Genomic DNA, 27993 nt, shown 5'->3' on the forward strand with positions numbered 1-27993 from the left:
TGTATTCGTAGGCAGATCGATTGAAATCCAATCCATTTAGGTATTTATTTCCCCGTAAAAAAGACTTTCCAGCAAACTGGGGTATCACTCATACATGTACAGACATATCAAGTAACAACAGTGGTCACCCAAGATCATCCTTCGATCTAAGAGCACCCAAGGCCTGTGCCTAGCCATACTACGCCATGGTTTTATCCTTGTTCATTAGCCCTAAAGTTCCAAGTCAAAACGCCGGCTACACCCAAGAAGAAAAGGCGATACGGAGGTAACAAAATCGAGCATGACCCGCTTCACAAATGCCACTCGTCCACGGCACTCCCAGAAGCAACCAAAAGGCTCGGTATTCCTGCGCCCCCTCCCTTGCTGAAATCCCGTTCATCATCCTCGTAATCTTTAAGTAAATCGAGGCGGTCCGGCAAATTGTCGAATTTCACGAGAGAGATCGGTCCTGGATATTGATATGATGCAAGGTTTTCCGGACAGTTATATCCTAAAAGTGAATGACGGATGGCTCTAGTTGATCTCGAGTCCCGGTCAGGTGTGAGCCTCTTACCCGTGGCAAGCGAGTAGAGCTGGACAGTTCGTTGTTCGGATGCTATGGCCCGTTAATAGGAATGAAATTTCGGGTGGAAGGAGGTGGAAGACGAACAACAAGCGAGAAGACCCAGTTCCGGACAGACATCTATATTATTAAAGATATTGCACTGCACATCGTGAAAGTTCAGATAGGGTGTAGTCGCTTTATGACTCGGGTTATTAGGCCGAGGGCGGTCATCTGTGCGGTGAGACGCGAATCGAAGATCGTACATGCTCAGCTATCCGATATGGGTACCGCATTAGCATTATAGATCTTCTCGTGCGGTAAAGAGACTTGACAAAATGGCATCCGGTGGAATATTTCTCAAGAGGAATTTCATTGACATACTGTAAGATTCGCCCCAGCAACGACAATCCTCCAGTCGTCTAGCTTTCTAAGAGACTGTACGCCATGTGCATGCTGGAGCCTGGCGACTGAGCCTTGACTTCTAACATCGTAAAGCCACACCTTTGAACTAGTCGCACCCGCAATAATCACATTTCGACTGAGCCAGTCGACAGATCGAATAGGCGATGTGAACTTCTTAGCTGTGGCAAGTATCCACTGACTCTCGTTGTTGGAAACAGTAATCAAGTCCATACCACAACCCACTGTGAACGTAGTAGTAGCAGTATCCGGCGAAGGGGCAATGTTGCAGTTCGACCATCCGGGACGGCTAACACAAACCAAAGGTCCTGTATCCGTGTCATTACATAAAGTAAGAGGATGCTGAAGTAGTTTGAAGTCGGGAAGTGTTCCATACCGTCGAACGTCTCCCCTCGGCGAAAGTCAGGATCATTCGTCGTCAGCAGCTTTCCAATTGTCAGATTGACGCTTAAGCCCATAAGGTTATGAGATAGTGCCCTTCAAAGAGTTAATAGGGATATATTCCAGGAGTCTAGAAACCGGGAAAATCATTGAAACTTACATCATATGTCCGGCATGAGAAATTGAAATCGATTCAATCTATGTCTGGTTAGGTCCTAAACAGGAAAACATTTCTAACTCTGTCCCACATACATAGTCATCACGCCTGCCCATAAAATCATGGCAGTGGTCTGTAGGGTCGTATCTCCATGGATATTCTGGAGATCGAGGAGGGAAAGCACTTGTAGCTCATGTCAGCGAGCTTGATATAAATGCACAAGGTGAAGCGTACCAAAATCCAGAAGGACCAGCTACATTTAGAGCTAGATAGAATGTACATCAGCGCCCAAACCAAGATTAATGTTGAGAGACTCAAAGCTGGTGTAAATATAACTTACTTGTAAAAAGCCGTGCTGTACGAGGGTCTCTCTCCACGTTTTTCACTGTCAGCCCGGCATTCCAAGAGCGAACGTCGACGAGGGTGTTGCGCCCAAGAAGACCAACGCAGGCCTCGCTACGGTCGCGGATAGAAGCATTTGCACGTGGTCCATGCTGTCCGATCTCTCGTTGGAGCCCCAAGTTCCCGAAAAGAGGATGATGGAGAATTCTTGAGGGTGTGATCCTCTCCGAGGCCAGACGTTCTTCAAACGACTCAACCTTCTTTCGTTTCTATTAACTTTTGATCAGCATTTTCGAGATGGAGAATCTAAAGCAAAGGATAAGGTAACCCACCGCTACAGACTCTTCCCGCTTGCTAACCTCCCCTCTCGAGTATCTGGAGCCTTGGGGAACTTGGTAATTTTCCTGAAGCTTAAAATATCTTTTCTTATCCGGGTCTAGGGAGAAAGGTCAGGACTATGCCATGAAAAGCAATTTATAAGGCATAAAACCAATAACAGAGAATAATTGCAGCCAGCAGACAGTGTGGTTTCCACACAGTAGTAGCCTCTTTCTAGTCCATGGCTCCCAGTATGTCATGCAGTGCGGGTCGTTTGTCAAAGCCCTTGTTTGTTCAAAAAGATGCAAGATGGAAAAAGGAAGCAGAATAATCGGCTTGACCTGCAAGACAGCGATCAAGCCTAGTAACAACAAGTGTGCTCCTCACGCGTAGGTTCACACCCAAAGAAACCAAAAAGAGAAACATGCAGTCTCTCATCACTCGTCGCCGAGAACAAGACTGACATCATGCTTGTTGAGGCAAAAAGAAAACCTTCCTTACCATAGTAGAACCCAGGAATTTTGCGCACTTCCATCTTCCTGTTCTCTCCAGTCATTTGACACATTGAAGATTGTCTGCAAACGAGAAAAATGGATGGTGAAGAAAGCAATCTCAAGGGATGCAAAACAGGGGACGCTCCCCAGCAGCAGCCCAAGGAGAGTTCATCGCACGTGAGAAGGAACCCAATTATATAATCATAAAAGTTGGCCTTGAGAAAGGCCTGGTATTCTATTATATAAAGTGATGCAGTTGAGCAGGTGAATCTTAGTCCTAACAGTGTGAGGTTGGCATGACTTTGTGGTGTGCCGTCAACTATCTGAATTCTAGGTATGGAAGAAGTTGCACGAATCCCTACTTGGGCTTCTGACATCTAACTCTCTACGCTTAATAAATAACTTCTGGCTAGTTAACTAACTAACCGGTAGCTAGAGGAATACCAAAATCCACTGTCCTATGCACAAGTGCTATGAGCAATAGACACAAAACACAGTTTAGCAAACACGATTGTTTCTTCTTCTGGTCTGATTGTGTGTAAGTAAAACATGCAGCTGACTAAAGATCAAAAATGTATAGTTACAAAAAAAGATCGTGGTCAGGCGCAATTGAGAATATTCAAGATAAAAGCATCCCCAAACTGCATCAGTCCTCCAGAGTACCCGCCGGCTTAACATCAACCTCTCTCTTCAATCTATTTTCGCCGGCTAAGTAAGGCTTGCCAGCTGCCTCTCTAGCCATATCATTTATCCATCGACCATGCGGCTTGCAGGATTTGCCCTTGGTCATTTGACTTGCAAGATACAACCAAGACAAGGCATTACCGACCGTGGACACCTCGTCGCTAACGCTTGTCAGTGCATACTCACTCATCCGATCATACAATTCATCGTCGGTCCAAAGATCGTAGAGGTGCTGCGCCACGGCATCGGTATCTCCTACTTCAACGAGGAAACCATTCTTGCCGTGCTGGACCTGGAGCGGAATACCTCCAGCAAGAGTGGCGATAACCGGTTTGCCTTTATGCAATGCTTCGGAAACCTTGACTTCAAATCCTTCTCGTACAGACAGCTGCAAAGCGATCCTGGCTTTTGAAAGGACCGCATTGAGGATCTGATCGGAGGGAGGGATATGCATCACACAGATGAAAGGCTTGAGGTGGCGCATTTGACATTCGAGGTATTCAATGACGGCATCGTATATCACGGCCCCATCAGGGTCATCGACTGACCCATGCCCACAGATGAGGAGCTTTGGGGGTGTCGTCTCCGATTTTATCTTGTCAAAAAATTTGGCATAGGATTGAATAACATCGAAGATTCCTTTCGAAGGGTCAAATCTCGCGACTTGGACGATGTACTCATCTGAAAAAAATGATTGTATGAGCAACCTGCGCCTTGGGGGAAAAAAAGCTTATATAGCTATCAGTTGTCATAACCTACCCTTCGGATAATCGATGGTTGTCATTCCGATCTCGCGACACTTTGCGTTGAAGACACGGCCGTAAAAGCCAACATCCCAATCTTCCATATTTTTGTTCAATCCGTCCAGCCTAAGAGAGACGTCAGCGTTTAAGTTCCTCGCATTCTGACAACGTGACAGCCGCAGGTGCCAACTCACCAATCTGTTGAAGCAGGCAGGTAGCCCACCGATTCAGGGTTCACGGTTGATGGCACGAACGCACTGACGGGATGGCTTATGAATAAATCGGCCTGTTTGATGCTCTCCCAGAAGTACGCCCAGGCTTCCGCCTGCGGCGTCGAGGGATCATCTACCAGGTCGCTTCGAATCTGAATGTGACTGCGATAGATGACTGGCCGGTTTGGAGTAGCCGCTTTAATCAGCGGTATCAAACCGGGCATTTGTGGATCGTCAATCACAATAATATCGGCACCTCCTTTCTCCGGGGGATCGAGCGGGCCACCTTTTCCAAACCAGTAACGTTTGGCATTCGTCGCGATCCAATCTGTGAGCTGTTTTTTGTTCTCCTCTGTGAGCCTTTCATCAAGTCTGGCTACGCCCTGAAGAATGTTGTGGTTTGTCTTTGTGATGCGGAATACCCCTGGTTTCGGTCGTGGAACATACCTATCAAGAGGTAGATCAATATCTGTTCCTCTCAATCTAAAGTATGTGTATATCCTTACCATTTAATGTCAGTCCCAAGAGCTTCGGAAAATCTCACAAGAGCATGTCTCATGAGAGCGACGCCGCCGCCCTGAGGCGTACTACTAAAAAAAGCAACTTTGACATTTCGTTCCTTCATATCAGCCGCATACTTCTGCACAGCAGCCCAAGTCGTTTCGCGAACGGTCCTCTCATAGTCACGAACTGTAGCTAAAACAGCATGGAACCCTGCATCAACCTCAACAGTTCCTCGATAGCCGACCTGCAGCAAGGGTGCTTTGTTCGGGCCGAAGAATCTGGTACGCAATCAGCTCCCGATTTTATAAATCAAGGATAATTATGAGCCTGCCTCCACACAGAGTATTACTAACGTGATACATTTCCGAGCAATAGACTCAGCCTGTTCGTCCAGCATCTTCGAGTTCCACAATTCTGTATTGATCCAGCCAACACTATGCACGCCTTTCCCATGCAGTACCAAGGGAACAATATCCAGCTCGGCCCATAACCGCGGGCAAAGGCGAGGGCAATGAACAGCAAGGTTGATAGGAAGGGCGATGCCGATAAACTTCTCCAAATGCTCAATTTTATATTTCCGAACCTGATCAATGACAAAATCCGTTATCATTTCGGCGGCATTGCTAGTTTCGTCACGAGGGAAATGCTGCTCGGCAAAATCGAGGAAGTACGTCGTATCCCGAACCGCAAGGGCAATGCCGATGTCATCTTCAGCAGCAGATGCAGAGAGGCCGCCATAGATAGTCTGAGACAGTGAATATTAGGAATTGGTCGTCTCCAGAGCCAGGCTACGTTGGCCCCAACGGGCAAATAGAAGAACGACGGAAGGCTCAAGGGCTAGGTTGGCCATACCTCTGACGGAGGACCACACCACGACTTCTTCTTGATATGCTCCAAAAGATTGTGCTTCTGATATATAGACGTGCGACGCTGAAATCGTTGTTCCTGTGTCTTCTGTGCCATGACAGCCACCACATATTCTTTCAGCCTTCCTTGTCCCACTGCGTCGACCGGAGACCTTTCGAAGGCATGGTTTCTCGACGTTGACGTCATTATCAAGGAGCTTTGCGTGTTAAGTCACAACCCGATATATCGGTATACTCAAATCTGAAAACAAATCAACAAAATGGTATCATTCAATCTCTTTTCTAGTAGTACCAACGCTCTCTCTCTCTCTCTCAGCGCTTTCAAGAGTAGTCCATAAAAATAGGAAACACGGTCATACGACCAGTGGACCATCGAATATAAGTTCTCTCCAAGAAAAACTCAAACAAGAAATTCAAAATTGAATTTCCTAGGGAAGAACAGGCTCTGGTGACCATCGAATGAAAAGGTTCCATAGTTGCCAAAAAAAAATGACACTTCATACGTTTGCCATTCGTCCCTATTACCTGTAACTCTTCCACCCCCCCCTTATCTTCGCTGATGGCCGGATTGAGTTCCCAAGCAATCCATGGCATGACGCTGACATCATTCAAACCATGGAGGCGTGGAAGAGCCCCAAGGCCGGCTAGGCCGTAGAGGAGATCGCTCGATTTGATTGGGGAGGCAGGGAGGCGAAAAAGACAAGCTTATACACGACGGTTCCTCCATTGTCTGCCTGGGTGCTGCCAACTTCTCGAGGTCGGGGAGGGTTGACGTTGGCGCTGATTTGATGAAAGAATTGAGTCCGTCGTTAGTTTCCGCATGACGAGTAAGTTATGTAACTAATACCTCTGTCAACACAATAGGAGAATACATACGCACCAGGCGATGTTACTGTAACTCCAGTACAGAATCTATACTGAGTGCATACATGGCTTGGGGGAGTGTGATTTGGAATCGTGTGCAAAAAAGGACAATTGTCCTTAAAAAGATGAAGTTTATCTAGAGCTTATTATACAAACGACGGTTCTCGACTAGCCATATAGACAAAAGATAGCGCCGAGGAGGAAACGCTCACCAAGGACAAAAATGATATTATAGATTATATAATTCAACGAGGTCAATCGGTGAAGGAACAAGGGGCAGAGTGATCTATCAAGGGGGGATTTATCGATTGGCCGCAAAGAACAAAAGAAAAGAAAAGAAAAGAAAAGAAACGATCAGCTTGAAAAATGCTGTCAGAAGAAAGGATGCTGCAACGACGTCCTGTCCGGCCGTACCCAACCTACACACAAGCTGTAGCACCAAAATTAGCCACAAAACCATGATTGACTGTTGCAAAGGATATCCGTATGAAGGCCTATACAGGGGTACCCATGAAGAAGAGGAGAGTTACCCAAGCTCTCAAAAAATTTCAGCTTTGAACCAGAGTCAGCAGCGACTATGTCCAAGACACACGATGAGCAGAACAAGCCAAGTCAATGCAAAACCAGCAATGAATAATATATGCTGTCAAACTAGTATTCGAGGGGGTTTAATAACAACTGTACAAAATTCAAAAATAGCATCCCAACTTGTATTCAAAACACAATTGAGAACACTCTTTTTCTGGTAGACAAACTGGGCAACTTAAAAGGGTATTGTTTTCCTTCTCGCGTCCAAATACAACCGGGAACATTTTCAATCTTTTTTTATTTCTGGTGACTCTTGCCAAGGTAAGTTATATGGAGGGTGACAGCATCACTATTTTTTTGGGCGCTTCATCGAATGTTGTTGTTGGGGGTGGGGGTAAGGGGATATTAGGGTGCTTGTGACCAAGCTGTGACGATTAAGAAAATGTTGTATTGTTCCCCCCTAACCAAAAGACCCGCACCGCGGTGGAAAAAAAAGAAAAGAGACGAAAATGGTTCTATTCCACTCCACAAATCTATTCCTCAACAAGGCCTTGCTATAAATCCCTCTTTTTTTCCCCTTTACGCGCTCTTCTCGTGTTGAGTAGAGACACGTTGTAATGAAACAACTGTGAAACGGGAACATGTTAGTCAGGGGTCTTAGACCACAACATTTTTCAGAGGGGTTGTACTCACCGAAATCTTCGAGAGAACGTTGCTTTTGAGACTTCTTGGGGCTCTTTCCGTGCATCATGTTGTCGAATCCAGTAGAACCCTGGAGGATATAGTACACACCACCCATCACGCAGAACACACCAAAGGAGAAGATCCAGATACGAACAACAGCGACGATGGAGGTCTGGCCACCAACGAACCAACCGAAGAGAGTGAAGAAGGTGGCGACAATATCGACAACCAAGATAGCACCAGCGAGCTGCCACGAGGGGATAGAAGACCAGAAGGGACCGTTGGCACGGGTGATGAAAATGAGCCAGTTCTCAGTGAGAGAGATTTCAAGGAAGAGAACCTCGTCACGGACACCGAAGTTCTGAACGATACCGCCGTCTTCAGTGCCAACCAACATAGTGGTGAGGGTAATCCAGGTTCCGACAGCAAGGACGATACCAAGGAGAACGGACATACCCCAGAGCTTGGGCAAGTTCCACTTGACAGGGGTCTTGGAGAAGGGAGCGTTGTCGTAAGCGATAGCCAAGGTAGCGATATCGGCAAAGATGGCGATGAAGACAACCAACTCCAAGTTAAGCGAAGTGTTCAAGATGGCAATCCAGAGACCCAAGAAGATCTCGAGATGGAGAGACAAGGCGATACGGTACACGACGTAAGCATACATACGGTGGAAAATCTGGCGAGAAGTCTTGAGGGCGTCGATGATGGCAGAGAGACCAGGAGCAAGGAAAACGATATCGGCAGCAGAACGAGCGGCGTCAGAGGCACCCTCCACAGCGATACCAGTATCAGCCTTCTTGAGAGATGGAGCATCGTTGACACCGTCACCAGTCATGGCAACCAAGTAGCCACGCTGTTGCAAGATTTCGACGACATTGTACTTGTGCTGGGGGAAAACTTCAGCGAAACCATCGGCAGCCTCAACGAAATCATAGATGTCAGATCCAGGCATGGTACCACCACCACCAAGACCGAGGCGCTCAGCGTTGTAGACATTGGTTCCAAGACCGAGTTGGCGGGAGGTTTCACGAGCAATACCGACAGCATCACCAGTCAACATCTTAATCGACAGGCCAAGGGTCTTGGCTTCGTTGATAGTCTTGGCGGTATCGTGGCGAGGAGGATCGGAGCAAGGCATGATACCAAGGATTTCCCAGGAACCTTCACCGCGCTTGCGAGCGACACCGAGAGAACGGAAACCACGGGTGGCGAACTCAGCGACCTTGTTCTTGTAGGCGGCATCGATCTCCTCTGGAATTGGATGGTCTTCTTCGACAGTACGGAGGACGAAAAGTGGAGCACCCTTAACACAGGTGATGCGCTCACCCTGGGGAGATTCGACGATAGCGCTGACCTTCTTGGAGACAGGATCGAATGGGTGGAATTCAAGGACCTTGTACTGGGTAAGGACGGACTTGGCACGAGGATAGTACTTGAGCGACTTCAAGAAAGCCTTGTCGATGGCATCAATACCCTTCTTCTTACGAGATGCAGCCAAGCAGGCAGTCAACATGAGATCCTCTGGGTCAACACCAGCGACAGTGTAGGGCTCGGAGAGGGAGAGCTTGTTCTTGGTCAAAGTACCGGTCTTGTCAGAGCAAAGGATTTCGACACCAGCAAGAGATTCGATGGCAGAGAGCTTTTGAACGATGGCCTTCTTCTTAGCGAGATAGGCAGCACCGACAGCCATGGTAGTGGTGACGACAGCTGGGAGACCGACGGGGACACCGATGATGGTGATGGCCAAGGTGAACTCGAGGATGGTGACGATTCCATTGGATCGGTAGAAGGACGAGACCCAGACAACCAAGAGAGTGACAATGACCAAGACGAGAAGGACAGTACCGATACCGTTAAGAACTTCAGTGAAGTGACCGGTACCAGCGGAGGCAGCGCTGACGAGAGCAGCAGCACGGCCGACGAAAGTGTTATCACCAGTGGCAGTGATCACCATGAAGGCTTCGCCACGCTTGACAGCGGAGGAGGCATAACAGGTATCGCCCTTGTGCTTGTCGACGGCAAGCGACTCTCCAGTAATGGCAGACTGGTCAACTTGAAGGAAAGCGCCTTCAGTGACAATGCGACCGTCGGCGGGAATGATAGTACCCTACAACACGGAATTGTTTAACAATGGTCTCAGATTGGTGGTGGCTGTACCTGACAGGTGCTTACCTCTTCGACCTGAAGGATGTCACCTGGTACGACTTCGGGGGCTTCAATCTCAGACAGACGGCCATTGCGGAGGACAACGGCCTTGAGAGCAAGAGTTTTCTTCAATTCGTCGACAATGGAACCGGCCTGGAATTCTTGAATGAAACCAACGCAGGCGTTAAGCAAAAGGAGACCGCAGATGACACCGAAATCGACCCAGTCCTCGAGACCGGCAGCAAGGACGGCGGCAGCCTGTATTATTAAAATCAGCTACATATTTTCTCCAAAAAAGGAAAAAAAAATAAAAAAGAAATTACCACTGGCCACATCTTGTCCTTGCCTTTCTCTCCCCCGGCTTACATGTAGCGCAGGAAACAAGAGGAAGAGGACGAAGAAACAAAGATGCGACCAAATAGCAATTCAACACAACGCAAGCCGGTAGAAAAACCCACCTCCATGACGAACTGAATAGGACCGACGAAGTAGCTCAAGAACTTGAGAATCATATTCTCCTTCTCCTCCTTCATCTGATTGAGACCGAACTTCTTGCGACGCGTCGTAACCTCCTGGTCCGTGAGACCCATGCGAGTATCCGTCTGCAGCAACTCTTCCGGAACGGGACGAGCACCACCGGGCTCGCCGGTGTCTTCATCCTCTTCATAGATGTGACCATCCTGGGACTCGAGTTCCTCGATGAGCGCATCCATGTCCTCCTCCTCCTCATCATCGTCAGGGATGGGCTTCTTCTCGAAGTGCGCCTCGGAAGCAGGAGCGTGCGCTTTCTCATCGTGGCCCTCGAAGCCTCCACTTGGGACGGTGGTGCCAAGGTGGTTGGGGGGCACACCCTCGCCCTGGGGGCGGGTTGAGCCGGTCGGTTCTGCCATTGTGATCTGGCGGATTGTGAGAGCCTCTTTCAAAGGGATCCGCGGGCCGGGGGAAATCGGACAAAGATCTGATTTAATCCAGTGGACTGGAGTTTGCTAACGCGGGAGAGAAGAAAATAAGGGTGGCCTGGTAGAAAATTTTTTGAATTGTTGAATCTGGGGGGGTTAGTGAAGTTTTCTAAACCGGCGCGGACGATGGGGAGAAGGAGGAGGAGAGGAGAGGGGAGAGGAGGGGAGGGGGAAGAAGAGGGCGGGAAGCTTGAGAGCACAGTCAGAGGGCAGACCGTACGACACAAACTTGGGGGAAGAAAAAAAAAGAAAAAGGGAAGACGGGAACTTGATGACACAAGGGCCGAGGAAGAGGTGTCAAAAAGAGGAAGAGGAGAGAGAGAGGTCAGGACGAGGTGCCGGGAGGGACGAAAGGGAAGATATATGGGAGGAGGGCAGACGCGAAAACTCAAAAGCGAGACGAGGAAAAAGTCAAAGGGAGGAAAAGGCAGGCCTTGTCACCTCATCGACGACAATGGCCGGACGGGAGCTGTTGTGCGCCTTGGGGTATTCGTGGTACTGGTCGTAACAGCCCGAGAGTCTCCTCTGCATATCACCCATGGATCGTCTGCGTGAAAAAAATAAAAAGGTATTTACTGTACGGAGTACGGAGTACTCTGACAGAATGGAACGAAGACGGAGACGAAGAATACGGGAGGGAAAATTACAATCAAGGGCGAGGAAAAAGGGAAAACTGGGTCCTGCACTGGAGCCCTGATTGGTGGAGGGTCCGCAAAGTGGGTCTATCCATCGAGTGAGATCCGTCTGTAATACGGATGGAATATGTAACAATACACCGCTATTACCAAGGAACGCAGTAGTGGGAGCTTGCCTCTGATCAGCACCGGTAAATTCGGCGCGGTGGCCCAAGTGCCCGCACCTCCGTGGAAGCAAGGCGCGGTGAAAACCTTGTCGTTTCTGAGCTCCAAACCACCGAGAGCGCACGTCAGGTACGGTAAGCTCAGGGTACTTCCGTACGGGAAACATACACAGCAGCGGCAACCTGCCCTCGTCGCTGACTTTTTTTTTTTTGCCTGTCGAATCAAATTGCCGCTGGATTCGGTGCTCCGTAACTCTGACAAATTCGACTGGCCCGTCCTCCCCCGGTCTCAGTTTACATCGCCTGGCGTTTTCTGCCTGTATTACTTTGCACGAACCCTTTCATAACCGAAACCGCAGCTAAAACAGAACAGAACAAGATTGACACTCCAGTTCTTTTCTGTCCATCCGTATGGATGTTATTGTATGTAACTTGCTGTCCCGCCGAAAAAAAAAATATCGGCACATCCTCGCCATCCTGATCGGTACGGGCGGGAGGGACTGGAATACTCAAGCAAGACTTTCTGCGACTTGTGTTGGTATATTTAGGATGGGGTGGGACCGTACTGCTCCACACATGCTCGTCGATGGGCGGCATAACGTAAATTAACGGAGCATAAGATATCTGGAGTGCAGATAGCTTCTTTACCTTAGTGCAATCAAGCAATGACAGCAGGGCGAACTGGACTGTCGAAACTCGAACATCGCTTCTCCGTTGGCTGTGTACAGGCACGAAGGCCACGGAGAACGGAGTACTGCTCATGATTATAAGAGTCCCAACAATTCCTGGAGCTCAAAACGACCAGCAAAAGAAGCCTCTTTGCTTTCATTTTTACCACATCGGCTCCAACGGAATTGCCCCAGAACTTACGTTGTAACCCTTTTTACTTATTACCCCGTCATAATTTCCCTCAGAGCTAACCCGCTTGTCGCTGGTGTCATGATAGTCGGTGGCCATTCCCACCAATCCTTTGTTGGGAATTCTCTGCTCTCGGCAAAAGACTGGCCGTGCCCTAAATCCTTTAGCAACAAGACGGACAGGCTTTTGCTTTTTTTTTTTTTTTTGTCGACCTGCAGGCCAAAAAAGAGGCGGCCACACCACCTTGCGCGAACGAGCCCTGCAAGGCATTGTTTCCCCCCCTCCCCATCTAATTTTCTGACATCAGTGGCGGGCTACGTCTTCGATCCTGCTAGCATGATCTCATCATCCTGCTTGAATCGTAAAAGCACCTATTGTTATGTATCCTTCAGCTCCCTTCCCCGCCATCTGTCGTTATCTTCGACAATTTCCAATCTCGCCTGAGTTGAACGTTCTCGCGATCAGGACTCACCGGAGAATGGACATTTGCCGACGCCGGTCACCCAGCTAGTTTGTGGAGCAATGATAAATGGCGCCCCCTTTTTTTTTTTTTCCCCCTCTCATGAAAACGATGGGGAAGCTCCAGAAGAGAGAGCTCCGTTAACGAATACCAGAATGCAGCCTTTTTTTTTTAACTCGCCCCAGTCTGGAATATCCTATATCCTGCCATTCCCGCCCGTTAAAAGTTGCTGTATTATCTCAAAATGTACGGAGAACGGAGTAAGATGATGATAGTAATATTATTTAAGTTCGCTTGGGCTACTCCAGAAACGGCCCTTCAATCATCACGCTCTCTCGTTCCGGGGGAAGATCCATTCATGATTATCGTCGACGGAGAATGTCTTCTCCAGAATGTGACTTAATGCATGTATTACTCGGCCTGAGCGTGGGATTGACATCAATGCCCTTAGCTCTGGGGTATGCGGCGTAGCTTATGGGCTAGTTCACCGCCATAGCGAAGCTAAGACCTTCACCACGCAGCCCAATTGGAATACCCTTCCGGCGAAACTGCGAACACTCGGGGAGGGATTGCAGATGATCGGCCGCGGGGCATCACCCGCGCATTGATCCAAAATAACCATCATCACCGTCGCCGTCATCATCTCCGGAGTACGGAGTATATTGCATTACATATGTGCCATCCGCACTCCATAGTTGCGCATCAAAGAAAGCCCCGCGGCTTTGTTCAAGCGACACACCGTTCGGCAACGCGTTGGATGATCAGTGCGGTCGGCGAAAGATTTGTCAACCCAAGCGCTCCAACGCGTTTTCCGCGATCGCCATCAAGAGCCCAGACGTCCTTCTTCTTAAGCTTCCAAGACCCGAGCGCATACGTAGTTGTCAAGAAAAATTTTTCCCTCCTATAACTTCTCCGTGCACATCCTATTCGGGCGAGGGCAATGGAACCCTGTATCTCAATTTTGTACACAGGGGCCCCGTTGGGAGTGCCTACATACATATGTGTATGCAGGCTCACGGCCAAGCTGCCGAGCAACACGCAGCCCGAATCCTGCATGTCCAACCTCTCGAACTACGCAAACGTGCCAATGCCCGAAAAAAAAAACATCGTTCTGCCCGCCCAGTCTTAGCACGGGCGGAAGACAGCTGGTTGCACGGAGTAACGACTGTGCCTCAATCGAAAAACAGTGGCGCCAAGGTTTTGTCTTCTCTTCCCAAGACTCTTGTGTCTTCGGAGCCGGGGAGGAGGTTGAAAGAAAGCGCGGGAAACCCTCTTCACCCAAGAAAATAGGTCTCATCCGCCGAGAGGAGAACAAGAGTCTCTGTGGGAAATTACAGGGAAACAAGAAAGACATTTTGATTTTACTGATGACGATTTTACGCCACTTCATGACTTATCTTTTCCACGGCCATGTCGAAGACCACAACACTGCCCTGTTCGAAAGACGGTGGCTTTCTTGTCGTCCATTGACACTGCAGCGAATAATGCTGCTTTACTCTGGTCATGAAGAGACGCAGAAGAATTTACAAACTTACTAGCGGGAAAGGAAACTTTTCAGAGACGCAAGAGCATTTTTCAAAAGGAGCGTCAGCAAACGAAAAAAATAATTAAATAAGAATAAAAGCAAACACACTATTTGTCTTGTTCAATCCACCAGCCGATTCTATCCTCCCCGGTAATATTCACCAGCAAGAGCCGCGCTCTTTTCCTCTTTCAACCTCCCCTCCCCCCGCCGCCCAAGAGATCCAGGGTGGGAGAGGCTGGAAGTCAAAAAGCGGAGGGTGATCTTGCAATGTAGCATATTGGCCTTGGCGATGGTGGAACAGGACGACAGCCCGGGGACTTGGCGCTTGTCCATTCCGCCGTGGGATAAACGACTACGACGACATGCACGCCAGCGGCTTTCGAAGGTGGGTTGAACGGAATACGGAGGACACGTAGCTACGAGTGGCCACACAGGAAACCCGGGGTTTGGGCAGCTCGAAGCATGCAGGAAAGGGGGAAAGAAAATCCGAGGACACAATGCTCATAAAGCAGTCAAGATCAACGTATTCTCGGCCTTCTTATTTTTTTTATTTTTTATTTTTTATTTTTTATTTTTTATTTTTATTTTTTTGAGGCATTTGTATGTCGCTGCAGCCAAGATCGTCCATTGGAGCTTGGTTCGCCCAGCGATTCTCACCGAGTATGTATTGAACTTCCAGCAGCGATGGAAAATGGACGTCCGTGTGTGCAATAAAAAGGGTGGATTTTTCAAGTGCATTTTCCTCAGAAGCATGCCGAATCAGATGAACTATTTGGTTACTCTTTCGATTCTCGAATTGGAATGCAACCATTGTTTGTCGCCATGGATAGGTAAAGTTACGTGTGCTCCATGGGAATTACACATTCCAACAGCGGACCACAGAAAGATGCAGACGGGGGATCGATCGAATCGTCAACGATCGATAACCAATGTATGCACGGAAACGTCAGCGGGCCATGGCTCGGCTCGTTTCTGCCTCTTCCAGAAATCGATATAATTACGAAGTTCGCCCAATAAATTTTTCTTTTCGGGTAACCTTCCCGTCCGCCTCAAGTGTGACAGCACGTCAAAACGTCAAAACTCCTGCGAATTTGCCCCTATCTCCCCTCTGCCGCTCTTCGCCTCCCCCTCGAATTATTATTATTATTATTATCTTCTGGCCTTTTCAAGTTTTCTGGCAAATTTCGAGGCAGCCTTATCTCGATATCTCTCTTGACCCACACAGGGAGGCAAAAAAGAAAAAAAAAAGGGAACTCGAAATCCGGCAACTTTCGGCAATGGTTTTGGTCCAGGAACAAATTCGGAACCAAACGATTGAAGCCGGATGACATAAGCCGAAGGGGCGTAGGCGTGAGTTGTGATTGAAGAGTTTCTTGTCCGTCCTGTCAGGCCAGAACCGGAGAGCTTCAGGCAAATTCCGCTGTGGTGGATCAGAGGGCAAAGTAGTATGTAACTATTGCACGCAGTTACAGACTCTGCACTCTGGTTGATGCTCTGGTTGGAGAGTACATCATCGTGTCACGTATACAAAGTTAAAAAAGGAGGCCTAGATATATCAAAATGTTATTTGTGCCTGTCAACATTATGGAGCGATGGAATCAGCTCGGCTCGATTCAACCTCTATGGCGAATAGTCTTTTCAAGAAGTTTATGTTCTCAGGAAATACCGCAGAACAGGGGGTGTGTGTGTGTCTACAGCAATTGAATGATGCTCTCGTTTAGAAAAGGAAAAGAAAAATAAAAAGGCACTGAAACGGCTTCTTTTCAAAGCATTCTGATAAACCGAGCTGAATCCTTCAAACCTTTTTTTTTTTTTTTTTTTTTCCCCGACAAGAAATGATGGACCACATGATTGATGTCTTTAGCTGCTCATCGAAGCAAGTCTTGAGATGTGAAGGGAGAAAAGTAAAATTAGAAAAATAAAATAAAAGAATAAAAAAAAAGAAAAGAAAAGAAAAGAAATTAAGATGCGGGAGACTGTGCCTGGCAGAGTGAGCCTCTCAACCAGCCGTGACAAACGCTCTCGCCCGACGATGCCGCGGCCGAGCGATGCGCGCAATTTGGCCCTGGAGAGCAAATGGTCCTAGTCGGCAGGAAGTCACGAGGCATCATGGTGACTAGCAGGGATTGGAAGCAAGAACCGCCATTCCCCGAAGGAGCTCGTCGGTGCCATCTGATCGATCTGAACGTAAGAGAATGCATGTCATTTGGCGGTAAGAAAGGGATCTCTACAGAAATACACTCCATACATATATATATATATATATATATCCCTACGATCTGGTCCCCCCTGTGGTTAAGGGATATCATCATCGATTGAGAACAGGATATTCCCATGGGCTGCTCGATTTTCGCTGTAACGTATTGAGAGAAAAAGGCAAGATGAAAACATGAATTCGCCTTGCATCCTTTGGGTGACCCCCAGGGTAGGACTGCTTCAAAGTTTTATGAGCGCATGCAGCCGAAGGTTGCGCCATTGGCTGATCCGCACAGGGATACATAGGATCGCGCTTGAAGGGGCTCTCGCAACTAGAGCATTTGAAGTTACTAGCAAGGTGGTTCCAACCACCAAATGTGCGCAGATACGTGAGGTATCCCGTACTTTGACAAAGTCCCTTTGGTAGCCATGACGAGGGAGTGAAACGGTTAAGACCCCGAATCATTGCGCCCTCGGAGCGGAAAGGGGAACTTGTGCTATTACTTTCCAGGCACCGGCCCAGGAACAAGTTTAGGCACACTGGGCTCCGTACTTCATAGTTTAAAACTCTGGCAATCTCGGCTTCTTGAGCTTGCCACTTTTTGCCTTTCCTCCCATTCGTCTCCAAGGTGTATGAAATTGCAGACACTTACATATCTACATAAACGAGGTACCCGTCTCGCACGGACCGTTCCGGCAGTTTATCCTGCCGCCAGACGCCAAACTTCGGATCCCATGTGTCTGGTTCGAACTACCAGGTTCTTCGCAGTTAATTTTTCCCTTTTTCTCATTCCCCATCCTTCCGGCTGTTGAGCGAGGAACACACGCTGATGGCGCTATACGAACTCCGTCTCGAGTCCAGTGAAGGTGGCAAGCCAAAGGGGTTCTGACGTAACCAACGGCTGAAGGAAGAGGCAAACCGAGAAACCGATTCCGGAGTTCCCGAAGAGATCTTGCGGTGAGTACTCCGTATTATTGAAAAGAATACGATTGCCAATAGGGTGCACCGGCTCTTGTGTTGTCGAGAAGGGAGCAATCCTACGAGAATTATCCTTTTCTCTCCCTTCCCTTTTTTTTTTTTTTTTTCCCTCCCCAGCGGACGTTCTACAGGTTACGGTTCGGAGAAGGTTAGGGAAACGCCTGATATCACTAGTGTACCCGAGGCCGCTGTCTTATGCGGGGGAACCGTTTCCCACCCCCCTTTTTCCTTTTTCCTTTTTTTTTTCTCCGGTTCTCAAGGGGTCCTCACCTGCGAGTCTCCGCCCGTGTGCGAAACTTGCGGAATATCATGAAAAACCGGTTCCCCAAGTCCACGTCGGCGATATCCTCGGAAGCGACGCGCCCTTATTAGTTTTACTGCAGGGCAACGGCCGAGCCAATTTTGAGAGCAACAAAACCGAATTCCAGAGCACAGTCCCCGAGCCCACCCACTGCAGCGTGAGGCTGGCGGAATGAAATCCTGACGACAGGCGGTCATGGCTTCTTGCCCGCTGCGACGTTCCAGATGACACATTGGCTGGGTCAGCCACTTCCGCGGCTGGAAGTTCCGTGCCGCCAGAAAGCGTAATTCGCCCAGGAAAGGAAAGGACAGACGGAACGGAAAATGCCTCACATAAAAAAAAAATAAAAAAATAAAAATAAAAAAATAAAAATAAAAATAAAAATCTGACCTGGCCGGAGAAATGAAAAACACTTTCTCCGATGCGCGGTTGTTCGACGTGGCTTCTAGAAGAACCAAAAAAGCCAAACCTGACGGGTCTTGGCTGACATCAGACTTGAGACTGATCTGCCAGCCAACCAATAAGAGAATCTGCATACCGGGTGGTCTGTGTAAATCCCCCAAAAAGCGTCTGAACTGTATGTATGGTAACGTACGGGAGTGTATTGGCGGTATGTAACAGCCGATACCGCAGTACCCTCTGGTGTAATTCCAGAAGCTTAAAGAGAGCTTTCTGGGATCTCCGCGGGCGTGCCCATTGAGTCGAAAAGCGGTGGCATTCGGACTCACGGCAGGGGCTGGGTATTTGAGATACACCACCGTAACGGTATACTTCCGCCTCTGGGAAAAAAGAGAAGGGTTTGGAGATGTGAACATCTCCCCAGAGTTGAATCAAGTCCGCCCCCCTCTTGGATTTCCCCTGATTTACTGCCTGGGCTCGTGGACGTCGGCTTTGATTTAAAGAGAGTAAGGCAGCCACACTCCACTTTGTCGTCAACCGCAATCGGTCCCGACATCGAAGACGCGCGCATTTCTGGCTTTTTGACAAGACGGGAACGTTACCTGACCACCCCGTTCGCAATCTCCAGATCGGGGCAAGGGGATAGTAGCTCTAGCCAGGGGGAGGGGGAGGGAATTTTGTCCAGGAAGAAGGTTTCGCGAGCTTAGGTAACTGAATATGTAGCTCCCGCGCGAGTCACAGGCCCGGTCGGCCTTTAGTGGTAACTTACTGAGGTGCATGGGATGGAACTGTCCGCAGAGCAGACAACACGAAAGAACGGTGTTTCAAGAGCGAAGTCTGGGGCTCGAATTGGCAAAGGTCAAGCATTCAAAAGCAATCATGCTGTCAAAGTTAACCCGCAGTGAATGGACACGACCATGCTTACAGTCGGCAAAACGCCAACAATTAACTCATTCCCGCATAATGGAGCAAACGACGGGCTGATTCGCAAGCAGCGTTCCCTGCTTTCTTTTCCCAAACCGCTGGTTGCGACGCTTCTTGACTCGCGCCGTGCGATTGGACCTTTTCGTCGTTCCGTGTCTTGTGATCTCAATTCTCGAGCCATCCTTACCTGGCTGGAGAAATAGGTCATGGCGGGGGGTTCGTAAAAGACCTTGTGCTTCCTATTTGCTGTGCAAGTCTTGACGGTGTGCGAAGCTGCCACGCTGATCGAGCGCATGCCATGTGGGATCGCAGCGGCTGCTGAGACGGCCCTGTGCGATCCCCGGCCCGGTTCAACCCGTAGTCACTCTGCGCTAGCTCTTCAGTGGACACGAACAAGGTGACGAGGGTCTTCCTTTGCTCTTGCTTGGTGGCTTCGTAGCTCAGATACAGATAGGGGATCAATTGCCTCGCTCTTTGAAAGATTTTTACCAGATAACGATTCTCCGACCGGAAAGTTGAATAGCAACCTGCTTGAAGGAAGAATTCTCCGGGATTAGCACGAAGAACGTGCTACCGAGTTCTTGAGTTCAAGAATCAAATGGCGTGGCGTTTTTTTCCCGCAGACCCTTGTCCTTCCGGGGTTGGATAACAAAATCAATGCAAGACATGCGAGGCTAGCGAAGCAGCAGCAGCCAATCTAAATGCACGGGGCACTTGGGGCATATTACCGCCATCGTATTAAATCAGCAGCAAGAGCTGTTCTGGTTTCTGTGTAACTGACTATCAGAGCAACCGATCGACGCCAAATAATTGACGGGTGAAAGACAAGCTTTGCCAATGTGAATCCTCCACCCTTTTTTTTTTTTTTTTTTGGCTTGAGATGGTGATGCCGCCGTTGTCTCCTTTCGCGAAACGTTTCCGGCCGAACAACTCAGGAGTCGAGACAAATTCGTCATGACAGGGGCTGAAGGGTTTCATTGCCAGGGATAGCTCTGAGCCAGTTTGTCTGTTTGTTTGTTTGTTTTGAATTTACCTTCTCAGCCCCTGAACCTGAACAGCTTTCCATGTCGGGAAGCTTGAAACGAAAAAAGGGGATGAACGGGGACTGGCAGCGATCGCTCTACGCGGTGGGTAGGAACAGCTTCTTCGGGCCGTCACGAGCTTTAGGTGGTTGTGCCGGCCAGCAGCATCTCCTCGGCCGGGATGGCTGTCTTCCTCGCGCGAAGTGCCCTCAAGCAATGACGACAAACTCCCATTCTTCAGCTGATTTCCGAGACTGACCACCGTCTCCTGCTTCTCCCTTTTTTTTTAATTCTGTCTACGGAGTACATTTAGATGAATTCCCTGGAGTCGCCCTGACCGACTGATCGACGGGTACGAAAGCTGCTTACCTCGCCGTTTACTCCGTACGGACCTGGACTTGCAGGAGAGCATTGCTCCCAGCCAGACCTCTTTGAGCTGGATTGAAGTACATCTACGGAGCGTCGTTTCGGCAAATATATAATCATTTACTTCCATGAAACCTGACTCTTTAAGCATTTGCGCAGAACCGCGGCTTGGAAACGGCTTTCGCACACACCAAGGATCTGGCTGTCAAGATTGGCAACGGGAGATAACGTTTCAACTATCGTCCTTCTATGAAAGAGTCTGGATATGGTTGATCTTATTCTGTGCGTTTGAAAAGAAAAGTAAGGGCTATATATTTACAAACAATCAAGACTCTAGGGTAGCTTGTTTTGGTTGGGCATTTTTTTTGAATGAAGTACATACAAACTTCGAGGTGCATCCTCGCTCAGTCGTCGACTATATCATGGCGAGACAGCATCAATTGGGAGCAGTCATCGCCACCTTTTCTCTGTCCCAGCTTTTCCAGGCGCAGTCTCTTGGCCCTGAATCAACCGGCTTGCTGTCCCACTTGCCAACATCCGTCTTTACCAACGTATGAGTACGTGCATTACGGATACATCGAACCCAGTTCGGCAGCAGCCGCTTTCCCGCCCGTTTGTCATTTGCTTGCGAAGTTGGTTTGGACAAAGCTCCTATAAGGCTGGATGACGGAAGAACGTGCATCACTACGTCTTCCGAGGAATCCCCGATGGGCATAAAAACCACTGCAACACTCCGAATTATAACAGAAGACGTTATTAAAAGTACGGTGGATTTCATTTCCCCCTCTTTGTTCCAATAAGGGACCACAATAAAATATAATGAAAGTCTCTGGCAAAGTCATACTTTGTGTGCTTCTCGGATCTGACGGGATAAGACGTCACTGAAAAAAAATATGTTCCTGGATAAATATATGCGCCGACGGACAGACTGGACCATGGGCCGTGGATACCGATGGATCAAACCCTGGGACCCGCAATAGCTTGAATATGAAGAATGACCCATTTCTACTACCTTGAGCATACGGCTGCCGCCTCCCGTATAGCATTATTTTATTTGCCATCTTTTGCAGAGCTCCCCTTTCCCACAAAAAAAGTTTCTATTCGTCCCCAGTTCATAATGGGATTCTGAGCTGGGAAACGTGGGTGGGCCGATTCGGGATCTACATGCCGTCAGGTACTCGGCACGTTGTTTCTTATTGAGCTATTACAGGAGAATTTGTCACATACAATGCCACGGAAATGGTGAGTTTCAGCGCTGCTGGACCTAACGTAGTTCAGTTGTGGTGGAATAATCACGGACCTTCCATGATGGTTCCCGCTCGTCTGACGTGGACAATGAGATTTTAGCAACCATCTAGGCCTTCTCTTCTTGCTAGAGGAATTATAGAGGGAGCCAAGAAACAAATGGATGCTGGGCGCACGAAGCCGTTAAACTACATCTCCTTACATCATACTCCCGGGGACATCACCCCTGCTCTTTCAGCCGCAAGCTCACATGGCCTTGTGGAAATGGACCCGGCCAACAGCTGAACTTGAGACCTTGCACAATTTTGCAGAGGAGGCAGCGTTGTGGGTACTGTTTAAAGCGGATTCGAGAACCTACAGCCGCGTCAGATATTTTGCGCATCTCCACGCGCCCTTTTTGGTGTTGCAACTATGGCATTAAGGTATGATATTCAGGATAATTGTCATCAGATACCTAAACTGCAAGGGCTTTCCATGGTGTTGAGCTGCCAGCAACTGGGATGCTAAAGCCACATCTATCCGCCCATTCTCTACAACTCGATGGTATTGCTTTAATCGTTGTTCAGCTATTGGCATATGGGAGACCAAAAGGGCATGTAAGCTGGCCCAGGATAAAGATAGCCAAGAGGTGATGTACAATATAAAAAAAATATGTATGATATCTGCCTCTCTTTTTCCTCCGGCGAGATGTATGCGGCTTGGAAAGGCCATAAGAAGGAGCTTCTTTGCTGGGGCCTAGCGCTCGCTGTTACAGTATCTGATCTAAACCGCATTGTCTAAATATAGTCATTTCTGGCTTCTTCTGCCTCCTACAAAGAATGAGACCATCACCTTGAATAATGTTAAAAAAGGCGCACAGTTTGGCTGAAATAGCGGTAGCTTTTCACTAGACAAGGTAAGTTGCTAATAATCATACAAGTACAGGGTTGAAGAGAAGACGTTCCAGATAACCCAGCCCCACCGCATCAGGAAAAGAGAACAATCACACGTAAAAATTCTTGAACCTGGAAAAGAATATAAAAAAAAAGGATTCTGAATGGGAAATAAACACACAATGTAGACCCGGAAGAGAAAAAAAGGTAAAGTATTACCAGGAAAGTCTTCCTCAATGAATTTGTGAGTACATGCGAAAAGAAAAGGGAAAAAAAAAAAAAAAAAAAAAAAAGTCAAAAGCCATGAATAAAGAGTCAACGGGCTTTCCTAGATGCCATTTCCCCAGGTACAAATAACTTAACGCCATTTCTCGAAATCGCTATTTGTAGACTTGCAACTTGTAATTTTAGGAGGATTTGGCTTTCATCTAACTGCTTGAACCGGGTGGAGGAGGCTGAGGAGTTGTCGTAGTCGAGGATGGCTGTGCGCCTCCTAGCATGAAGCCTGGAGGGAACATCGGCATGCCGGGGAACTGGAAACCGAATCCAGGGACAGCTGGAGGAACTGCAACATTATTAGCGCTAGAGTTGTCGCGATCACGATCACGATCGTTCGCAGGTCCATCATCCATTCCACGCTCTGGCCGACGGAAGCGGTTTTGATCGTGTGTCGGGCGAGACGACTGAGGACCGCGTTTTCCTCCTTGATCCGTGGCCATTCTTCGACTGATTGCTACTCCGGTCGTCAATTTCAGTGCTCCTCGAACCAAGATGTAAGCACACATACCTTTTGAAGATACTCCTGCGCCAATTTCAATGTCGGGTTCTTCGACAACCATACCACTCTCAATTGGCTTGCCGCCGGTGCCACCGTATTCTGCTGTTAACATCCATTTACGATCGGCCTCAGTTAGCCGTTCGATTGGGATGACACTAATGCCAGTTTGGTAATCACTGCAGTCTCTTGGACCAAATCCAACGCCCCAACGAGTCTACCATCAAGAATTAGTAGCCAAAATAGCGGATCGACGATCAAAAAAAAAAAAAAAAAAAGACTTACTCTAAGTTGCATGTCGCCAGACTTGTACTGTTCCATTCCCTCGCGCGCATTCACTGCGTCGCGTCGGCTGATCATCTTTACAAAAGCATGCCGCTTGTCGATATTGACAATACACGTTTGGACTGCCCCATAACGGCTGAAGAGGGTCCGTAAATGCGACTCTGAGGATCTATTTAGCTAACATTAGCATTGCGATTTGCCTACATAGTGTACGAGGTACAGGCAGAATCGAGGTACTTACGTAACACCACCAACGAACAGGGTACGGCTGAGAACTATAGTTATTAAACATGTTAATAAGAATTCCTACTAGCAAAGACGAAATGAGTGGTCGGCATATGTCTGAGCAGATACCTTTGATATTTCCTTGTCCAATAGAGTAATCCCATTCAACAAATTTGGGGCCGGGAGGAGGCAATGAGTTATCCTTACGAGGCGGGGTCGGGCTGCGGCGACGTCTTCCCGGAGGGCTACGCTGTCGATAGTCATTACCACGGCGGCCTCTCATATCACGGGGATCAGCCCGATTACGACCAGGAGAATCTCCATGGTACTCCCCATAAACAGGGCTATCGCGACGACGGGGAGGAGAAACATCACGCCGCCTATCCCATCCAGGAGAGCGGGAACGCCGACGATACTGGCTAGGCGGGGAGCGCACATAATCATGGTCTCTATCACGGTCTCTATCTCTCTCACGGTCACGGTCACGTGATGATGATGTATCGTGGGCTGGTGCACCCCATGCATTTTGAGCGGCTGGCTGACCAAAGCCAGAGAGAACAGCGGGATTGGGGGCGGGCATGCCAGTAGTTGCGGCGGGGTTAGATAAGCTTAAAATTTGCAGTGCAGTTGCCCATTGCTCCTGGGGAATGCCCTGTGCGGCAAGCAGTTGGATAAGGCCTAGTTGCTGCTGGAGAGATTCAGGCGTAAGAGTGCTAATGGGTTGTTGAGGCTGCTGCTGCTGTTGAGGCGGCGGCGGCGCCGGTTGCTGCTGCTGCTGCAACAGAGCAGCAAGTGGATTCTGCGGAGCAGGAGGAGGGTTCGTAGGCTGAGCCTGCGGTTGGGTTGGAAACATATTTGGGGCGAGATTACTCAAGCCTGCAAACTGAGCGGCAAGATTTCCAGCATACGGGTTTACGCCTTGCCCGTTTGACTGTTGCGCAGTCTGTTCTACAGACGAAGAGACCGGAGCGGGAGCTGCACTCTGCGTATTTAATACATTATTGGGACTAGTTTGTGCGGCTGTTGCGACAGCTGGCGCAGCCGCTGTACTTTGTTTAGCCATATCTGCTAGAGCTTTCAAAATGCTTGAGGTGTCTGGTACTGATTGTGCTGGAGCCGAGCCGCCGGCCAAAGCCCCTTGCTGTGGTTGTTGCTGAGTTAACCCCAAAAGTGGATTGAAACCGGGTGCTGGTGATCCCTCGGGAGTGGTAGATTCCACATCTATGAAGAAGTCATACATTAGAATTCTGGGTTCACATACCCCGAGAAAGCTCCTCCCAGTGGTTCTGACCGATGATATACGTTTCTAAACCACATATTGGGAAGACGCGTTGAGTTCGAAGGGGGAGGGCTTACTCTGAGATACTGGTGCATTTAGCTTTTCCTTGAAAGACGAGAGCATAGCGGCTGGAAAAGTGGCCCCACGCTCCCAGATATCAACCAACTTTCTGATTTTGTCCTAAATGAAGAAAACGCGTATACGTAAGTTGAAACTATCCAGTCACAGCATGAAAAGCGGGCTAGAGAGCAAAAGAGATGACCTATTTTGTGGAAGGGGGAATGAAAATAATAGCAGGGGTATACAGGTTAGAAATTGTCTAGGTCAACACATGACCGGGATGGAGCTCAATGAGGCGATTTAAGGCTCGATATGAAAGGCTCTCTTGATAAATATTGATTTCCATTCCGCATCTAAGAGTACGCGTACCTTCTGATCTTCAGGAGCATTGTTTATAATATCGGCCATGAGCACTGGAAGTAAATCGGTCACTCTCTTGACACCCGCGGCAAAAGTGCCATCTGGGGCATTGCTATCTGCTGATTGACCAGCTCTGCGCGCGGAATCAACCCACTGTCGAGTTACAGAGTCTACGACATAGAGTACGCCAAGCTTGTGTGTTCCTGGTGCTCTTTTGAAGTGGGTATATATTTTTTGGATAAGGACAGACTCGGACTAAGAACCATTGAGGAAAAGGATTAGCCTAGGTTCGAAATACGAGGTGTTTCTCAAAAGCAGCTGCGCATCGCGACATAATTATTCGGTCGTCAAAAAGAAAGGCGCGGCCATACCTGGACATTGGCTGTACACAGAGAGGTAATGCTGTTTATCTTCGAGCCCGATACACCAGGGGGCTTGAGGGCAAGCATGGATTGGAGATAGCCATCCAGCTCTGCTACTGCAGATGACATGCTGGAGCGAAATGAAGTTGATACCAGTTCAAAATGTTATGGAGGCCAGCTGACGCTGAAAATATTCTGGCCAATTTCCCACGCGTCACAACGACAAGAGCAGCAGCTAGGTCTCTTCCCAAAAAAAAAAGGCTCACTTTCGAGGGATCTACTGCACGAAACAGGGCTTCGTTGGCCTCAAACCAGTTGGTAAAGTGTATCTAAGTGATAGAGGCGATAAAATTCAACGTTGATTTGAACCTGAGTGATGGATAAGCGTGGCACTACAGCTCTTCGCAAGATAGACAACGAGCGATGGCCTACAGTCGAACCGAGGCAAACAGCGGACGTTATCGACGTCAAAAAGTCATGTACAGTCACTGATTCACCTATTGGATAAGATTAAAGGACAAGAAGGATGGTTTTACAACAAGAAGAGGTTGAGGAAGAAATGATGTTGGATGAAGAAGAACCAAAAAAGAGAGTTGAAGATCTTGGGAGTTTGGGAGGAAGAAAGGCACTCGCTTGCGCGGCGCTATACCAAATGCAGAACTTTATCCTCACGTGATGGTCCAGGTGGCTGCAAGATCCCATCAAACTTCTTGAGTCGGTTATCGCTGTGCATGCAGCCTGGTTCTGTGAAGTTAAGATCATCTTTTAACAAGTCTTTAAAAATAATTTGGGCGCTTGACCAGTGGCTTTTCATTCAGGCCACAAATGGGCTGGCTATGCCTAGTTATTATGAAAGTACCTCACACAGGAAGACTTTATAGGTTTGTCTAGACTGCCTGAAGTGCAGTCTGACATTGCTTTGTCTATATTGCTTCCTCTGAATGGAGTTCACTGTCTTTGACGCATGATTGCCGAATATATACGGCGAATCGCGGATTCCACTTTTTCCCCTGCCTTCAGCCGTTGAGCGAATTTTCGCCAACATAAACCCGAGATTGGCCCTGAGCAGCCCCTGTCGACAGTTCTACGATTGCTTACTTAGGCCTTGCGCCACTAACCGACTGTGCATGTACGGAGTATTTTGTATATAGCAATGGAATTATCTCTCCATCCGAGTCTTATTCACGTGTGAATGGACCATATACCTAATGGATGCTGGGTCGACGCATACCCAACGACTCCGTTGCTTTAGTCTGGGTTTTCGTCTTGACAAGAATATCATAGATCTTGCCCAGTGAAATTGGGACAGCGCAAATAAGCCTCGGTAGACTTAATCCTCGATATTCCTCGTTTTCGTGGTTGATTTTCATGAGCTCTAGCAACAATTATCTGTGTTACCACCATACCGTGTTCCTTCTCGAACTCTTGGAAATGCATTAAGTAGGTTATTTTACGGCTCTCAAATCTCTCTCCCGAGAATGGCCACTGAAAATCGGTAAAAGGCCATCCATACTGACGTCATGGGTCGGTTCGCAGTAGAGGTTTGTAGAGGATGTATGCAGTAGGGAATACGGAGTACAGTGTACGGAATACATTTTCAGAGAATTCGGCTTGGTTGTCTTAAGTTCTGTGTACGTACAGGGCTGGCTTTGGTTCTCGATCACTTCTTCAACTAGGAATCGGGCTCTAAAGCAGGCACCGGCGCTGCGCCACAGACCGGCCCCCAGATAAGAGCGAATATATTTCTCTGTACCGGACTCCATGCAGGGTACAAAATACGTACATGTTACCCATGCCATTGCTCCGTATGTATGCGCCTGCAAACGAAAACTTGGGCTTGGAGAATGGCAGTAAGA

General features: G+C 48.4%; 8 protein-coding genes across 8 annotated transcripts; 1 reads left to right on the forward strand and 7 right to left on the reverse strand.

Moving 5' to 3' along the window:
* Positions 1 to 6: 6 nt before the first annotated feature.
* Positions 7 to 2973, reverse strand: CIMG_11718 (uncharacterized protein). The gene is made up of 10 exons (XM_012358655.1): positions 2664 to 2973; positions 2177 to 2280; positions 1843 to 2113; positions 1737 to 1767; positions 1598 to 1685; positions 1506 to 1543; positions 1341 to 1441; positions 926 to 1272; positions 650 to 815; positions 7 to 595 (listed from the first exon to the last, which is right to left on the reverse strand). The coding sequence occupies exons 1-10, from the start codon at positions 2725 to 2727 to the stop codon at positions 291 to 293; spliced, it is 1515 nt and encodes a 504-aa protein (XP_012214078.1). The 5' UTR covers positions 2728 to 2973; the 3' UTR covers positions 7 to 290.
* A 175-nt stretch (positions 2974 to 3148) lies between these two features.
* Positions 3149 to 5979, reverse strand: CIMG_11719 (trehalose synthase). The gene is made up of 6 exons (XM_012358656.1): positions 5652 to 5979; positions 5153 to 5544; positions 4802 to 5077; positions 4278 to 4742; positions 4100 to 4209; positions 3149 to 4021 (listed from the first exon to the last, which is right to left on the reverse strand). The coding sequence occupies exons 1-6, from the start codon at positions 5850 to 5852 to the stop codon at positions 3303 to 3305; spliced, it is 2163 nt and encodes a 720-aa protein (XP_012214079.1). The 5' UTR covers positions 5853 to 5979; the 3' UTR covers positions 3149 to 3302.
* A 662-nt stretch (positions 5980 to 6641) lies between these two features.
* Positions 6642 to 11085, reverse strand: CIMG_06288 (plasma membrane ATPase). Its single transcript, XM_001242391.2, has 4 exons — positions 10345 to 11085; positions 9914 to 10144; positions 7751 to 9848; positions 6642 to 7683 (listed from the first exon to the last, which is right to left on the reverse strand). Exons 1-4 carry the CDS (start codon positions 10774 to 10776, stop codon positions 7637 to 7639), a joined length of 2808 nt encoding a protein of 935 aa, XP_001242392.1. The 5' UTR covers positions 10777 to 11085; the 3' UTR covers positions 6642 to 7636.
* A 2356-nt stretch (positions 11086 to 13441) lies between these two features.
* CIMG_06290 (uncharacterized protein) lies at positions 13442 to 14018 on the reverse strand (the record flags this gene model as incomplete). The annotated part of the gene is made up of 3 exons (XM_001242393.2): positions 13442 to 13463; positions 13702 to 13863; positions 13960 to 14018. The coding sequence occupies 3 exons, from the start codon at positions 14016 to 14018 to the stop codon at positions 13442 to 13444; spliced, it is 243 nt and encodes an 80-aa protein (XP_001242394.2).
* A 1137-nt stretch (positions 14019 to 15155) lies between these two features.
* On the forward strand, positions 15156 to 16067 carry CIMG_11720 (uncharacterized protein). Its single transcript, XM_012358657.1, has one exon. The coding sequence runs from the start codon at positions 15417 to 15419 to the stop codon at positions 15813 to 15815; it is 399 nt and encodes a 132-aa protein (XP_012214080.1). The 5' UTR covers positions 15156 to 15416; the 3' UTR covers positions 15816 to 16067.
* Positions 16068 to 16795: 728 nt separating this feature from the next.
* Positions 16796 to 18778, reverse strand: CIMG_13041 (uncharacterized protein; the record flags this gene model as incomplete). The annotated part of the gene is made up of 6 exons (XM_001242394.2): positions 16796 to 17180; positions 17337 to 17434; positions 17526 to 17751; positions 17933 to 18026; positions 18115 to 18173; positions 18354 to 18778. The coding sequence occupies 6 exons, from the start codon at positions 18776 to 18778 to the stop codon at positions 16796 to 16798; spliced, it is 1287 nt and encodes a 428-aa protein (XP_001242395.2).
* A 1537-nt stretch (positions 18779 to 20315) lies between these two features.
* CIMG_13042 (uncharacterized protein) lies at positions 20316 to 20794 on the reverse strand (the record flags this gene model as incomplete). Its single annotated transcript, XM_001242395.2, has 2 exons — positions 20316 to 20576; positions 20678 to 20794. 2 exons carry the CDS (start codon positions 20792 to 20794, stop codon positions 20316 to 20318), a joined length of 378 nt encoding a protein of 125 aa, XP_001242396.2.
* Positions 20795 to 22781: 1987 nt separating this feature from the next.
* CIMG_06293 (protein NRD1) lies at positions 22782 to 26639 on the reverse strand. The gene is made up of 8 exons (XM_001242396.2): positions 26147 to 26639; positions 25785 to 26030; positions 25433 to 25535; positions 24206 to 25297; positions 24093 to 24126; positions 23852 to 24020; positions 23579 to 23783; positions 22782 to 23524 (listed from the first exon to the last, which is right to left on the reverse strand). The coding sequence occupies exons 1-8, from the start codon at positions 26264 to 26266 to the stop codon at positions 23220 to 23222; spliced, it is 2274 nt and encodes a 757-aa protein (XP_001242397.2). The 5' UTR covers positions 26267 to 26639; the 3' UTR covers positions 22782 to 23219.
* Positions 26640 to 27993: the final 1354 nt, after the last annotated feature.

The sequence above is a fragment of the Coccidioides immitis genome (genome assembly GCF_000149335.2).
Source record: "Coccidioides immitis RS genomic scaffold supercont3.2, whole genome shotgun sequence".
NCBI classification, from domain to species: Eukaryota; Fungi; Ascomycota; class Eurotiomycetes; order Onygenales; family Onygenaceae; genus Coccidioides; species Coccidioides immitis.